The sequence below is a fragment of the Eleutherodactylus coqui genome, chromosome 5, assembly GCF_035609145.1.
Source record: "Eleutherodactylus coqui strain aEleCoq1 chromosome 5, aEleCoq1.hap1, whole genome shotgun sequence".
NCBI classification, from domain to species: domain Eukaryota; kingdom Metazoa; phylum Chordata; class Amphibia; order Anura; family Eleutherodactylidae; genus Eleutherodactylus; species Eleutherodactylus coqui.
This window is the reverse complement of record NC_089841.1, coordinates 37,813,515-37,830,013: the sequence shown is the minus strand read 5'-3', so window position 1 is coordinate 37,830,013 and position 16,499 is coordinate 37,813,515. Positions and strand designations below refer to the sequence as shown.

Here is a 16,499-nt window from a genome sequence, read left to right as displayed (position 1 = left end):
CCCAGACTGGCCCCGACCCTACTCTCATCAGTACTGCATCTAGCTCCTGTTACCTCTCTGTACTTAGATCAATGACAGAGGAAGTCTCTAGCTTTGCTCGCCCCACCACTTGTGCTAGCAACCCTGTTATCTCACACCTCCTTTGGTCCCTTTCCCCGGTGGTTATCTCCCATCTCACCACTATATTTTACCTCTCTCTGACCTTTGGCATCTTTCCCTCCTCATTCAAACATTCTATCATATCCCCACTGCTAAAGAAACCAACTCCTGACTCGACCGATGCTGCCAACTACCCACCCATCTCAAATCTCTTTATCTCCAAACTATTAGAATCCCCCTCCTTAAAGTGTCGACTCCTTTATGTCAATAAGCCACGTCCCAGCCGCATCAACTTGAGAATATCTAACCTTTATTCCTAGTTGTGGTGGATGGTACAAGGGCAACGCGTTTCTCTGCTTTAAGGCACCTTTTTCAGGCCAAGGGGACACTTCAAGGAGGGGGATTTCTGGGTATCATACCCTCCTCCTCTCGAGTAAGTGCCATTCTTTTCCTTGTTTTGTGACATTCATGGTTGCTAAACTGTACAGTTCAAGAGCGCAGACTTCTTTTTACTAATAGTCCTTTCCTATATTTCTCTGCTTGGGGGAGATTCTCTGTTTAGAGAAACCCCCAATTGTTTCTGCAGCCCTCCCTATGTCTGGAGGATAAGAACTGTTCCGCTAAACAGCCAACTGGTGACCTTAATGCGCTCTCTGAACGCTGTTTGTACACTAGGCTCCTCAGCATAGGCGCTCATCCCTAGGTCCTTAGACATGAACACAGCTGTCATCGGTACCCAAAGCTGGATTTGTTGCTGAAAACAACCCGATTCCACTTCATTCACAACACCACCACAAATGGAGTTCCTAGAAATGGTTCTGACAGACACAGGGATCTGTAACGATGGAGCAACCTGTCTCTGGATTGTGATCAACAAAATAGTAGAAGCTACTTGTGTTTGCTGAATGATCAGAAAATCCTTTCTATTTATGGTCTGTTGAGGGCGTCCTGAACCCGGCCGCCTTGTGTGCCCTCACACATCCATAGTTCCCAACACCTCCTAACATTCTGGTCAGAACGACCCAGCTGGTGGGCAATTTGTTGATACGACCATCCAGCTTATGGCATTCCAATAATGCACCCCCTCTCAAACTCTGTCAACTGGGTGAAATCTCTTTGATTCCATCGAAGAGGCGTCTAGTGGTCAACAAGCTCTACACAAGGGGAAAAAGAGGTCACTAAACACAAGTAGCCTATGAGAGCCTTATTATAAACCAAAGGTGGAACCACTTTTATGTCCTCAAGTCGCAAGACTGATCATCTAATCACGCCACAACTCTAATCATTTGTATATCTGTCTGAGATGTAACTGCATCCCGAGTTTTGCAGCAAAATTACAACTTCTTCTAGGGGTGGGATTATTATTTTCTTTTACAAATAGTGTATTATAAAGACTGAAGACAAGAGCTTTACAGCCTACAGATCAGAGGGACATCTCTATCTACCTGGTGGTCTTGTGGAAGAAGAGGATGGGGACATCTCTCTGGTGGGCTTCTCTTACTGGATGGAACTGGAGGAAACACAGACAGACACTGAAGTCATTCATTACATACAGATAATAAAGTCCCCGTGTATTTAGTCCTGTCTATTACCTGGTGATGGGAGCGGCTGGAGGGTCTCCATCATGGCCTCCTTGTACAGATCCTTGTGTTCTTCTAAATACACCCACTTCTCCATCGAGAAATAGACAGCAACATCCTGACACCTTATAGGAACCTGACAACACAATATACAGTCATTACCCAGAAGCCTCCAGTGCTGTTACTGTATAATGTCCCAGCATTCCCTGCAGCGTCACCTCTCCAGTCAGTAGCTCAATCATCCTGTTGGTGAGTTCTAGAATCTTCTGTACATTGATGTCCTCATGTATCAGGGAGTGAGGTGGGGGTCCCGTGATTGGACTCAGGGGTCTCCCCCATCCATCACACACAGGGGTCTGACAGCCACCACTAGAGGTCTTCTTCACTACTGTGTAATCCTGTATATGGGGAGACATTAATAAATATCACTACAGACATTTCCAGAGTCCATCACCTCTCCAGTGACGTCACCGGTTGTTACCATAGATAAGAATTATGTAATGTGACATCATCAGAATCCCTCACCTCTCCAGTAAGCTGGAAGATTAATTCTAGTGTAAGATTTAATACACTCTCCGCCATCTTGTTTCTGTCCTTCTGCATCCTTGATCCTTTAGTGAAGGCACCTGAAAAGAAATCTGAACCAACAAAAATCCCACATAACAATATACAATTACAGGAGTAGAAACAGTTGGGCAGATAATAAATTGTAGATTTTTCTTTACTTGTCTGGATTGGGGATGAGTAACAGTAGCATACACTGGCTCTTTAAAAAGGTAGCGTGCATGAACCCTGCGGGCAGCAGCCTGGGAGCCAGCAGAGGAGAGTTGTGCAGAACGTGAATGGCAGCAACGCCTGACTGCAGCCTCAGCAGCAAGTGAGCAGCGGCGGCATGCAGCGATATGATGTTTCAGTTCCCCCAACACTACTGGTGACATCAGAGGGAGGCCGGCTGATTGGATGCAGGAAATGTCCGGATGTTTATACTATACAATACTTTGGTCATGTCTCCCCAGAAGGGATTCCTAGAGGGAAGCAATGACCGCCATATTTCATAACACGATTTTATCCATTTACATACATCAAACATGGCAGAGGAGAGATCATTCATTCAGATGATATCCGTTTTGGCCGACTCAAAGGCCATGGATGCAATGGGATTGGTATTTTCTCACTAATCTAGAGATATTATTCTTTCCATTCTATACCCCACAGATGAACCATAATCTCTGTGCATGCATTTACATGGGACGACTATCGTTCAAAACTGCGCAGGAGCACAGGGGTATGAACAGCCACCATGTTTCCCCCTGATAATAAGGCCTGTGGCGATGCTGCTGCAGGTTTTCGCATCTTCCTTCAAGCCGACAGAGCAGTTCTTTCTGATAGCAGGTCTTGTATACTCTGCTTCCAGCAAGGTAATGCTCTGATTGGTTAATAAAATGCCACATCAGCCAATGAAAGCCGGCGCTGGATTAACCACTCACAGCTATTCAATGAATGGCTATGATTGGTTAATCAAGCGCTGGTTCTCATTGGCTTACGCAGCACTCGATTAACTAATCAGAGCATTACCTTGCTGGTGGCAGGGTATTCAAGCCCGCTACCAGGAAGAACTGTTCTGTTGGCATTAAGGAGGACATGGAAGCCTGTAGCAGCAAATGAGACCAGTACGATGAACCCAAACGCCAGCTGCTAGGTAAGTATTATTAGACCTCCCCCCCCCAAAAAACAAAAAAACAAAACGGTCTTATTTTCAGGAAAACGCTGTACTAATGATGATCGTCCAATGTTAAAGGTCCTCTCCAGGGGTAATCTGGAGTCACAAAGTTGGGGTAGTGACAGGGATAGTATGGAAATGCTAACAGCACACTTGCTGAGCAAAGGGGGAATAGTTGAAAAAAAGTTGCATTCTAGAGAAAACCAAGAAACGAATGAATATTAACGAACCCGGGAGAGAATGTGCGACTGCAGTAATATCATACTTCCATAACAGGCAGGATAAGTGACTACAAGACTATCAGCTTCCAAACACCAGATAATATAAAGTCTATAGATACTGAAAATAACCGACATGAACGGCCGTTTGGGTGGTTTTTGCTCTTGTTATGGTGTTTCTAGCTGCAGCAGAGCCGACCATTGCCAGGGTCAGATATCTACTGCCACTAACAGGCTTACAGGATGAACCAACTGGGAGGACGGAGCCCGGACTGCAGGATCTGTCATCCCCAATAATCCCACAGACCACAGAATAACATCTGCAGCCGCTGACTGAGGAGAATCTGTGACTCCTCTCTGCTGTATATAGTGGTTACTACTCACCTGGGCGGTTACCTGTAGGAATCTCCTCTTCAAACTCCTGTTTGACTGTCACAATTGTTACTGTATCATCAATATTAGTCAGATCTTCATCCTGATTCAAAAGCTGAGAGACAAATATTGTAAAAGTCAGCAGACGGTTGGAGAAGTCGTGTGGAAGGTTTTACATGACCAGAAAAGATCATTAATCATGATGACCAAAAGTGACCTGACAGGAGTAGTTATCTGAGCCACAGAGCTGCAGGTCTAGAAGCTGAACATAGATAATAGATGGCAGCTCAATGACCCCTCAGGAACCTCATACAAATGTATATCCGGCATGGCTACACACGCTGCACATTGTCTCAGTGGAGGAGATCAGCGTCTACCAGACACATCCGCCGTTTGTCTCGGGGGACATAAAGGAGCAGATAGATATAAATCCAACCTGTTGGCCCCTTATTCCCACCAGCAGTCTCCACCGACAGAAAACTGGGAGAAGATCCAGACCACATGTAATGGCTCTGGTCAGCGGTAATCCTGCCATCTCCACCGGCCTCATCACACACGTAGAAGACATCTAATAAGAGTGAAGACAAGAGCTTCGCAGCCTTCTACAGATCAGAGGGACATCTCCACCTACCTGATGGTTCTGTGGAAGAAGAGGACGGGGACATCTCTCTGGTGGGCTTCTCTTACTGGATGGAACTGGAGGAAATACAGACAGACACTGAAGTCGTTCTTTAGATACAGATAATAAAGTCCCCATGTATTTAGTCCTGTCTATTACCTGGAGATGGGAGCGGCTGGTGGGTCTCCATCATGGCCTCCTTGTACAGCTCCTTGTGTCCTTCTAAATACTTCAATTCCTCCATAGAGCAATAGACAGCGACATCCTGACACCTTATAGGAACCTGACAACACAATATATAGTCATCACCCAGAAGCCTCCAGGGCTGTTACTGTATAATGTATGGCCGATGGCCAATTAGGGACTAAGGCCTCATGGAATCAGAGCGGAAATGGTTTTAAAAGGTCTTTTGGGCCTTATAAGAGTCTTGGATTATTAGGTAGGGAAAGGTTCTGGAGGTTGTTGGGGAAACACTGGAGCCCTAGGATGGATGGTGATTGGTCTGAAGAAAATGGCGGGAAGGAACCTTAGGGATCCTTCTGTGAAGCTCGGGCCCTAGAAACAGGAGCTGATTGGTGGGAGTGATTGGTGAGAAAAAGCGAGTCCTGATATAAAAAAACTACTGACGGGACAGGGGCTTCAGTTTTTTTCTACAGCACCACATGATTGTAAGCAGTTACAGAATCCAAGTGAGAGTTCCTGGTTCCTGCCACAGCTCCTCTTACAATTCCTGTCACAGCTTCAGACCCTCTATGAAGATGAAGGACCTTCTGCAGCGGCTGGTCATTGGCGCGGATGAAGCAGGTGGTGAGGAACAGCTTCACAGATGCCTAGCTAGAATCCCCAGCGCTTCAGCTTTAGGACCCGTGAGCAGTGTGCGACAAGAAGAGCGCTCAATAGGCAGATGAATCATTTGAACACTTGTATCAGAGGAGGATTCGTTGGTAGAAAACCGCCAGCGAAGTGAATGCGAAAGGAGAAAGCTACCTTTTATCTCCATCTGATCGGAGGCGACCGAGACCTGGCAGGTCTCACAGTGCCTACCAGATGCCAACACCAAGTCCTGCACTGCTGCAGGGTACAGGTGAAGCTCTACAAGATGGTGTTACCCCTGATAACTGGCACCGGTGTATAGAAGGATTTATCTGGTGTAACATTTTGGGTAGATTTGTCAGGTTTAAATGTGTTAACCCTTGCAAGGCTTTTAAAGAAAGGGCTGGTTCAGGAGTGATGATGGGGAATGTATGTCTTGTTAACGAACGTGTTTTATTAATGGTGAGTGCAGAACTGGTAACATGGATTGCCGCCCGCCTTCTTCGGGTGGGCATGAAAATAGAGTAAAGGTGGTGGTTATTAGTAGACTGGAGCATCTAGGGTTAAGTCTACTCACCATATTTCTAATTTGCTAATTTGATCTGAGTGAGAGTAACGTTTCTGAGGTAACTGTAAGCACTGCTTGAGAGAGTGTTGGTAACTGTAAGCATTGCTTGAGAGAGTGTTGGTAACTGTAAGCACCGCTTGACAGAGTGTTGGTAACTGTAAGCACCGCTTGACAGAGTGTTGGTAACTGTAAGCACCGCTTGACAGAGTGTTGGTAACTGTAAGCACCGCTTGACAGAGTGTTGGTAACTGTAAGCACCGCTTGACAGAGTGTTGGTAACTGTAAGCACCGCTTGACAGAGTGTTGGTAACTGTAAGCACCGCTTGACAGAGTGTTGGTAACTGTAAGCACCGCTTGACAGAGTGTTGGTAACTATAAACCCTGCTTCACAGAGTGTTGGTAACTGAGCACTGCTTGACAGAGTGTTGGTAACTGTAAGCACCGCTTGACAGAGTGTTGGTAACTGTAAGCACCGCTTGACAGAGTGTTGGTAACTGTAAGCACTGCTTGACAGAGTGTTGGTAACTGTAAGCACCGCTTGACAGAGTGTTGGTAACTGTAAGCACTGCTTGACAGAGTGTTGGTAACTGTAAGCACTGCTTGACAGAGTGTTGGTAACTGTAAGCACCGCTTGACAGAGTGTTGGTGGCATTTCTGAGGGCACTCTGTCGGTGGTACCTCTTGAGTGCTGCATGGAGTCTGTAGCAGCCGGTGGTTTGGAATGCTGCTGGTGTTAATCGGATTTGTTTTATAGCTACTTGTTTTATCACCGTTCTCTTCAGTTAAAGAATCCAATAAAAGGAGTGATGACCACAAGAAGCAAAGATCTTTAATAATTGGTTACAGACTGGGTATTTTAGCTCTTGTGTTGTTGGGACGATCCTCCACTGTTACGTCAGGTTTATTCCACTGTTCTTGCTTTATCCAGAAATAAAATACAAAATTCCTTGCATCCAGAAAATAGAGAATTACGTGCAAAAAAAAAAGATGAGGCCAGTAGCCAGTGAGACTTACAACAGTGTTGGAAGTAGGCCTAGTCCATTAAAGAAGGCTTTTTGAATGGCTTCATTGTGCCCGAGTCCAAGGGCCTCTGTTGTAAGGAGGTTAATAAGTTCAGTTATTTCCTATCTTGATATCAGATAAAAAGAAAAAAATTGTTAAGCAAATAGACGAGGGCAAAATTGCCGGTCATTCTGATATCGTTTTTAGTCAATTTGAGGTCTCTTAGACTTCTTCTTTGGTATCATCCCTATCTCCTCTCAGTGATTGATCATTTATCTTGCCCAAGGTATTTTTCTCTGAAGGTTGAGGTTGCACCGGATTTGCTTGTCGGTTTGTCTTTAATTCTTTCATTTGCAGTTCAAGTATTGACTGTTCTTGGACATGGCTTCACCCATGGGTTTTTTCAGTAATGTAGTTACTTTAAGAGTTTTGCTTCCTTCCTAGAAGTGGATAGTTAAAGGATTTTTTTTTTTTTTTTAAAGCGAGTAATTCATTTTTTGGATGACTTTGTATTTCTTGGTCCTCCTGATGAAGCCACTTGTAAGGAAGTTAAAAATTTTTGTTCAACAATTAAATTTTTTGGTATCCCTCTGGGTCATGAGAAACCTTTTCCCATGACCACCTGTGGTGGAGAGGAGCATCGACCAGCGTAAAATGTCTATTTGTTGTACAAATATCCGTATTTCACTATAATTTGATTTACAGAGACCCATAACAAACTCTTTCATCATGATTGCCACTGGACAGCAACATGAAGTCAGATGTGTGCTGCATTGGCTGCTGAAGATGGGTTCAGTAGCCCGGATGATGGGGAGGTAGTTTTCGTAGTATCAGACCATCTCTACATTCAGCCAACTTGAATCAAATGACACACACTGACTTCATTTTCCCTGCCCCTCCCCCTTCTCCAGCATCGAGCCAAGGACAAAGGAGAAGTTTGCACATGGCAAGAGGACAAGGACCAACTAGTGTACAGAGACTGGGAGGAGGTTCCATATAGCTCAGCCTATAGCAATGAGTATATACCATGTATGTTCTACCTTATACGCCTATAAAAGCCAGGTATGTGTTTAGATAAAAGGAGTTTCAGGCATAATACACGGCAGAGCTCTCGAGACTTCAGACTGAACTGGACTCGGTGTGAATTCTTTTTGTGTACACATAAATCAGAGTTTTCAAATTAGGAGGCCACAAAATACCCCAAACCCTGCTGGAGAAACCTTATTCCAGAATACACCAGATTGGAATTCTTGGGTATTATCACTGATAGTTGTGCCATCTGCTTGTGTGATCCTGATGGGTAATTTATTATTTTTTTCTTTCTAGAAGATCTTGGCATCACAAGAGGTCTTCACTCTCTCAATGAGCATGTTGATGGTCAATTCAGAAGAATGTTCAGCTCGCATGGATGCAGTTTTGCTAGTTTAATGGTAGTTCCACTTGGCAAGCGGATTCTGTTTTTAACATCCAAATTAAAATTAGGCTTGGGGGGGGGGGGGCGCTTCTAGGAAGCAAGATTACTGGGTACTCTGGAATGGTCACTGGCCGGCTCAACCATGGTGTAAGCTCGAAATGGATAAGCATTCGCAGGATGGGAATGTGTTTATTTCTTTTTGCTTTCTAGGTTTAAAGCAGGTTTGCCTTATAAGTCTGTGATGAAATGAATGGCGGGGATATCATGTTTTCAGAAATGCCTAGGGGTGTCACCGATTCTTTTCAGCAAATTAGACTAGAGTTACAAGGATACAAAACGGTTGCTTTTTCCAAGGATCAAGGGTCTGCTATTACGTTTGGCTTATTGAACAAGCTGGTGTCAGTGTTTGGTTGGATCTCAGGTTATGAAGGGATGTTGTTTCATTCTGTCTCTTATTAGCGAAGTTTGGAGCATTGAGATGCGGAGAGTTTCTGGCTCCGTTCAGAGCGGTTTGCTCGTCTTTTTTATTCTCGGATGTGTCTGAGCAGGAGAATGGCATAAAATTTTCCTGAGGCGCACTAAAACAGGTAAGTTAAAGTAAGGGGGTAGGATCCAGAATTTTCAAAACCCTAATGTTAACCTATGCCCGATGCGGGAATTGAAGCGCTTCTAGGAAATTGGCCGGAGGCAGTTGCAATCTTTGTTTTGCCATGCGGACGGCTCTTTGGGTCACGTTTTCAATTTACGAGCGTTTTGAAGAAATGCATTGGTAAGATATGCTGCAGCGGAGTAAAAGTTACTCTGCAGTACTTTAAAACTGGGGCAACTGTAGAAGCTGCGTTTAAGCGAATAACGCAAAGAAATTGAGGAGATGGGAATGATCGTTTTAAGCTGTGATATTTTTCTGTCTTCACAAGGAACGGTTGTGTGGATCATTGGACACTCTTGTATTCACTGGGCTCAGCAAAGAGCAGTGGATCGCTGTTCCTCGGATGATTTGGGGTCAGATGTATCAGTTTTGAGTCAGAGGGATGAAATGGTTCATGCTGATGTTAGAAAGGGCAGTGCTTCCTGAGCCAAGCATCCCTGTGATTCATTTGGGAGGGAAGGACAAGAACAAAATTAGAACATTTGACCCGTTATGCAAAATCAGGCAGGAATTGTGGAGGGTTAAAGCCATTTTCCTGACATAATTTTAGTATCTTCCGGATTTGGACCCGGTTGGTTTGGGTGCTTCCAAAGTTTTATTTTTGAATGAAATATGGAAAAGATTGAATAGAGTGCTTGAGAAATGGTCAGCTTCGCTCAGGGTTTTTCGGTTCGGCACGCTGAGCTAGAAGGGTTTTAGTTGGCCGCACAGAACTGGATCGGGTGCATTCATTCGACATTGCTTTGGATATTTTCAATATGGGATTGCAGGAAATGATTGAAAGGGCTGCTGTTGTGTTGGGGGAGGCATGCCATAGTTATGTCATGGCCTGGTGGGAATGCCACCTGCCTCCTGTGGGTGGGTATAAAGATGGATTAAAGATTGGTTAGAGACTTGAGTAGGTAGGGATAAGTCTATCTGTTATATATGTCGGGTTTTTTTTTGAGTTATTAATATTTATAAGGTAACCCTGTTTAAAATAAAGGCCGTGACCCTTCAAATCCATGCTGGCGTCGGTGTTTTCATTTCAGGTATATGTTTAGATATTAATATAGAGTATAAGATTCCATGTACGGCCGAAGGCCAATTAGGGTCTGAGGCCTCATGGAATCTGAGCGAAAATGGTGTTAAAAGGTCTTTTCGGCATTAATTATTTGAGCATTGGCTTATTAGGTAGGTATTTAATAGAGTTCACTACAGGGTCAGCTGTGAGCGGCTGGAAGGTTCTAGAGGTTGTTGGGAAACGTTGGAGCCCTGGTGATGGATGGCGATTAGTCTGAAGAGAATGGTGAGATGAAGCCTGAGGGATCCTTCTGTGAAGCTCGGGCCCTAGCAACAAGAGCTGAATGGTGAGAGAAAGCGAGTCCCGACATAAGGAGGTGCTGATAGGACGGAGGGCTTCAGTTTTTTTCTACAGCACCACAAGATTGTGCCCGCCCGCCCTCTTGTTTAGCTTCCAGCTTGTTGTGGCATGTTTAAATGGGGGAATGCCAGCCGCCTCCTGGGGGTGGGTATACAGATGGATTCAAGAGTGGTTATTGGTGTGGACTTGTCATATATGCTGCTGCCTTTCAAATCTATGCTGGTGTCAGTGTTTTTTGGTGTTTTTTTTCCAAGTATATGTTAAGATATTAATATAGAACATAAGATTCCATGTCCCAGCATTCCCTGCAGCATCACCTCTCCAGTCAGTAGCTCCATCATCTTGTTGAGGAGTTCTAGAATCTTCTGTACATTGATGTCTTTATGTATCAGGGAGTGAGGTGGGGGCCCCAAGATTGGGCTCAGGGGTCTTCCCTGTCCATCACACGCAGGGGCCCGAGAGCCATCACTAGAGGTCTTCTTCACTACTGTGTAATCCTGTATATGGGGAGACAGTAATAAATATCACTGCCGACATTTCCAGAGTCCATCACCTCTCCAGTGACATCATCTGTTATTACGATAGATGAGAATGATTTAATGCGACATCATCAGAATCTCTCACCTCTCCAAAAAGCTGGAAGATTATCTCTCTCGTGAGATTTACTACACTCTCCGCCATCTTGTTCGTGTTTTCCTTTTATCCTTGGTGGGTCAATCAAGAAAATTCTGTTGTATAGAAGATATCAAAAGATGTTCAGAAATTAAAGAAACCTGATGATGAGTCAATACCTCAAGATGAGGTAATAACTTTAAGATTTTAACCACTGTGTGCAATAATATTATGTACTGCTCCCCCTGCGCGACAATAGTATGTACTGCTCCCCCCCCCCGAGCCACAATAGTATGTACCGCGCCCCTCCCCCTGCGCCACAATAGTATATACAACTCTGCCAAAGTTTGTACCACTCCATCCGGTGCCTTAAGGCCTATTTCACACAGGCAAAAGGATATCGTTGCAAAAAAAAAATCACAGCGCTATCGCACCAGTGGTCCGTGGGATATCGTTGCTTTTGGCCCTAATCCCAGCCATTTATTGAATGGCTTTGATTATTTCATCGAGCTCTGGCTTTGATTAGCTGAGTTACAGCACTCGTGAAGTAATCACTGCCAGTCCTTCCTGTGTAATGGAAACCCAATATATCTATATTTTGGACTGTGGACCTTTGTAGTGGACAGTGTTTGTATTCTGTATAATAAGTGACAGTACTTGTCCATTCTGATACAAATATAGATATATGTTCTTACATCTATGCAATATTTCTACTTCCTTTAATGAAACTTGTATTCCCTAAACTTTGCTGACAAGATAATATTTAACATAGACACGCTATATTTTTCCATCTGTTTTGTAACTTTAGAAGAAGTAAGAATCAGACATAGATAACCGCAGTCTGAAAAAAGCTACCACAATAATAACCCAAGCAGTATACTGGAAACTTATGCAAATAACACCGGGGGGGGGGGGGGGGTTGTGCAATTAATAGTTCAAGCTGTAATATCCAATCATATCGAAGGAACCACACGTGGGTCCAAGACAACCCACTCATCTCGTCCACCACCTGATGGCCAATCATAGATGACCGGAGGATGGAAGAATTGCAAGATGCTTATCCAATAATCAAACAATACGTTGTATCTATGTAATCTTTGACCTGCCCAGATGGGCAGATATGTTAAACTCTTTAAAAAAGGCTGCGCGCCCAACAATAAAGCAGAATTGAGGAAGCTTATACATGCTGAACCTGTGTCAGTGTGAAAACTTCTTATACGCATAATCAATTCATAATTAATCTGGAAGGGTGTAAACATTCCTAATTGAGTAAGTCGTTGGACGCAAAAGGAAATCCACGACACCTGGAGGCGAGGATCATGATCATCCAATCCCCGGGGAGCTTCAAGGGAGAAGATGTGCCGGAGAGGACAGTACCTCTTTACTGTAAGAGCAGTGAGACTATGGAACTCTCTGCCTGAGGACGTGGTGATAGCAAAATCCATAGAGTTGTTTAAGAGGGGACTAGATGCCTTCCTAAAGTGCTATGATATTACAGGATATAGACCTTAAATAACCAGTGGGGCTGTTGCTCCGGGTCTTGGAGTCAGGGAGGAACTTACAAATGTTGAAAGAGGGATTATTCTGACTGCCATTATGGAGTCAGGAAAGATTTTTTCTTCACCCAAATAGACTAAATTGGCTTCTGTCTTTTTTTTTTTTAACTTTCCTCTGGATCAACAAATGGAGGTGGAAACAGGCTGAACTAAATGGACATTATCTGCTTTCAGCCTAACATACTATGTCACTTGATCCTGTATCATCTTCTTCACCATTCTCCTCCTTTCTTAGACTACTCCTTATTTCTTCCACCTGCTCCTCTATCTGCTTCTCCACTGTTCCAATGGAGGGACTGTGTTCCCTTAGCCCCAAGATAGCAGCCACCCCGACAAAGAGGAAAGGTTGAACGGCCCAAAAATTAGAGCGGCCACAATGTTCAGGCACCTGGGAAGTGCCGACACCACTGTGCACAGGGCCTGAGGCAGGCGGCCGCTGGCCATCAGGCCGGATGCCTGCTAGAGTTGCTGCCAGCAGTATCAGTCACCTGGCCGCAGAGTGGAGGGAGCAAACAGGAGCCGCATCAAAGCTCCCGGATCAGTCCCTGCTATGAACCGCTAAGCAGGCGGACTCCAGCCAGGCCCCCTCCGAGTGCCAGCACCTGGTAATGGAGCCTGGGAATGCTCAGGCCTGGTAGGTCTCACTAGACTTGCGATTTTAACATTGGAAAGTCCCATTGGAAAAAAAAAAGCGGCGATATTTCAGCATTAAAAGAAAAATGCTAATGGGTAAAAGCCATAAATGGGAGAAAAGGAACAATAACTCTGCAGCGCAACCTATTGCATGACAGCATGTTCAAAATATTTATTAAAAGCACCAAAAGGCGGAAGATTTTGAATTGACATTGAAAATTGACATTTTTCATATTTTCAACTACAATATCCCAGGTTTTTGATGAGGTATATATTTCTGTCTGTTTACTTTATTCTGGAAGCACACTGGAAAAACTTTAGTTGTTTTTTTTTAACCATTTAGGAAACGTACAAATTTAACATTTTGAAGAACATTTTGCTTTCCTACACCAATCCAAGATTACAAAGGCTCATAGCTATCCGTATGATAGATACCCCCACAATTCACCCAATTTTAAAAATACACATCTTAATGTATTCATTTAAAGGTGTCATGAGTATTTTGACAACAGGTTTTTTGAGGAGTTAATGGAATTTAGAGGAGAAAAATTCATAGTTTTGCAAATAGGTAACTTTACAGTTTTTTTTCTATAGTGCACATAAAAATGAGGATTTGCACCCCAAACTTAATACCACTGATTGTCCTATGTTCAGAATCATATCCATTATGGCCTACTATTATGTCACAAGAACATCTTACAGGAGAAGGTAAGGAAAGCCATCTGTGAATGCGAGCTGAAGACACGTTGGGTGATGCATACAACTAAATCCATATAACTATCATTGAATAATATGTGTTTAAGAATGGCATAGTCAGTCTTGACCTTAACCTTCTTGAGAGGTCGTAGTGGAGGAGCGCTGCTCTGCCCCTTAAAGACTGCAGAGGCTTTCAGGGGACACTATCACAGAGCTCTGAGAGGATTAGACCCTACACCTCCTGAATGACCCCTTCACTCATGTGGCTCAGAGGACGCCCCCCCCCCCCCCCCACACCAAAAGTCCTTTGTCGTCTTGAATCCCCGAGTCATTACAACCAGAATGGGCGCGTGGGCCCACCAAACAGCTCCTAAGAGACAGAAAGACAAACCCTGTGGAAAAGAGTAAAGAAGAAAAAAGGGAGACCCCCCCCCACCCCCCTGGCCAGGCTAAGATCAATATGACAGACATAAGCCCATATGAAGAGCCTAAGATTACTTCTTCTGTACCTTGCTTAATGATTCCATAAGAAGAAGGCCCATTCAGCCATGGGAGAATCCTCTTCCTAAGGCAGGGAGTCCTAAATAAGACTATATTGGGTTGTAGGTATAAATTTGAACTTGGGGTGAACCAGTCCAAAAGTCAAGAAAAAGAGGGGGAGAAAAAAATAGACTACGTAGAGCCGTTACATCAGCGCAATAATGAGATATTAACATAACATATAATCAAGCACATATCTTATGCCAGAGAGGATCCATCTCCCCGCCACAGGAGAAAGCAGCAGTAGCATTAATGGCATCAGAAAGCAAAAATAGTCGTTCCAACCGTTTAGTCCCCTTTGAGTATTGTAGGGCATTCGGGATCTATTGGCACTCCAGCCAGGTGATCCGTCTTTTGGCTAATCAAAGAAATGAGCCCGATTATCGCAGATCACCCTAAGGCTGCTTTCACATGAACGCCTTGGATTCTGCATGTGGGAGCCCGCAGTGGAATCAGACCCTGTGCCAGGCCGGCGTCCGCGCGTTCCTTGAAATATCTGTATTGCAGATGGTGCAGTTGGATCACAATGTCAGTTGTGGAAGGACCGCGAATCGGACAGCTTCCATTGAATCCAATGGAAGCCTTCGTTGCGGAATCCGCAAGAAACCCCGTTACCATCACGTATACTCGCCGCACTCAGCCGTCTGAATGGGCACGTAAACAGGAGATGTTCCGTGACTTTGTCACAGCTGCCTCTCGTTCGTGCGTTTTTTGACTGCGCTGCAGCGCCCGTGTGAAGGAGCCATCAATCTGTAATGTGCCATCAACAAGGACTGCTGGAGGAGGGAAAAAAATAAACAACGCCAGAAATGCGCGTTTTTAGTCACCCGATCTCCCACAAAAAATGCAACAAAAAGCGATCAAAAAGTTGTATGTATTCTGAAACGGTACCAACGTAAACTACAGGATTTCTTGCAAAAAACAAGCTCTTGCACGACTACGGCAACAGAAAAATAAATAAAATATTGTGCGCAGAAGATGGCGGCAGAAAATAATTAAAAAAAAGTAGTACTGCAAAAAAAAGAAAAAAAAAAAAACAACATAAGTTCGGTATGGCAGTAATGGCACTGACCCAGAGAATAAAGTCATGGTGTCCTTTCTTGTTGCAGTTTGTGGGCCGTAAAAAAACAAGACGCAACAAAAGATGGCAGAATTTTTTTTTCATTTTACTCCACTTAGAATTTTTACAGTTTTTTGTGCCGCAAAAAACAAGCCCTCATACCGCTATGTGGATGGATAAATGAAGGAGTTACAATTTTTTTGGAAAAAAAGGGCAGCGTCCTTAAGGGGTTAATATGCAGTTACAAAACCATAAATATAAATAAATGAAAAATGACAAGAAAGCAAACAAAACTAAAAAGGGAAAATTTGGACTTGATCAAAATTTACGTAAGATAAAAAGGATGTCAGTGATGAGTCAGAGGCGCCAAATCCGGCACCAGTAAGAGCTCTGCAGCCGGCCGGCCGTATAAATGGCTTTTCTATTGAAGCCACTTGTGTTCAGACACTGAGACCAGCAATTCTTCTTTACTAGTCTAATAGATGTGGAAGGACAGAAGTACTGCTGCAGCCATGAGCCAGGATTGTTCTGGCTGCCATCAGGATGTGAAGCAGGGGGTAGATGGAGAGCGTGGGGATCGGTCAGAGACAATATACAGTACGGCCGTGGCAGGAATAGATGGCGGACGGGATGTGATCAGCAACTGATAGGACTAAACATGAATGGTGGCATGACGTACATAGGCAATACAAAGTGCTGCTGCATAAAACACTCACTAATTCACTGCAGGGGCAGAATATACAGTATATATATATATATATATATATATATATATATATATATATACATACACACAGTATATATATACTGCAGAGTTCATCATATACTACCTTGTTTCCCTGAAAATAAGACATAGCATAATTTTCCAGAATTTTTGAGGATGCAAAATGATTTTTCAGGCTTTTTGAGGATGCTTTAAATATAAGCCCTACTCCAAAATTAAGCCCTGCTAACAGTTCATTAAAAAGGTCAATTTAAATAGTGT

General features: G+C 43.9%; 1 protein-coding gene across 2 annotated transcripts in view; it reads right to left on the bottom strand.

Annotated features, from left to right (window-relative positions):
- LOC136629089 (zinc finger protein 585A-like) overlaps positions 1-16,499 on the bottom strand; it is a 130,067-nt gene that overhangs the window by 28,735 nt on the left and 84,833 nt on the right. Inside the window, exons 10-15 of one of the 2 annotated variants that reach the window (XM_066605209.1) lie at positions 4,621-4,685; positions 4,002-4,104; positions 2,205-2,317; positions 1,898-2,077; positions 1,692-1,815; positions 1,545-1,609 (exon numbers count right to left, since the gene is read on the bottom strand). The exons of the other annotated variant lie outside the window; for it this stretch is intronic. Coding sequence (XP_066461306.1) covers positions 1,545-1,609; positions 1,692-1,815; positions 1,898-2,077; positions 2,205-2,317; positions 4,002-4,104; positions 4,621-4,685 — 650 coding nt within the window. The remainder of the gene's footprint in view (positions 1-1,544; positions 1,610-1,691; positions 1,816-1,897; positions 2,078-2,204; positions 2,318-4,001; positions 4,105-4,620; positions 4,686-16,499) is intronic. 2 annotated transcript variants of the gene reach the window in all.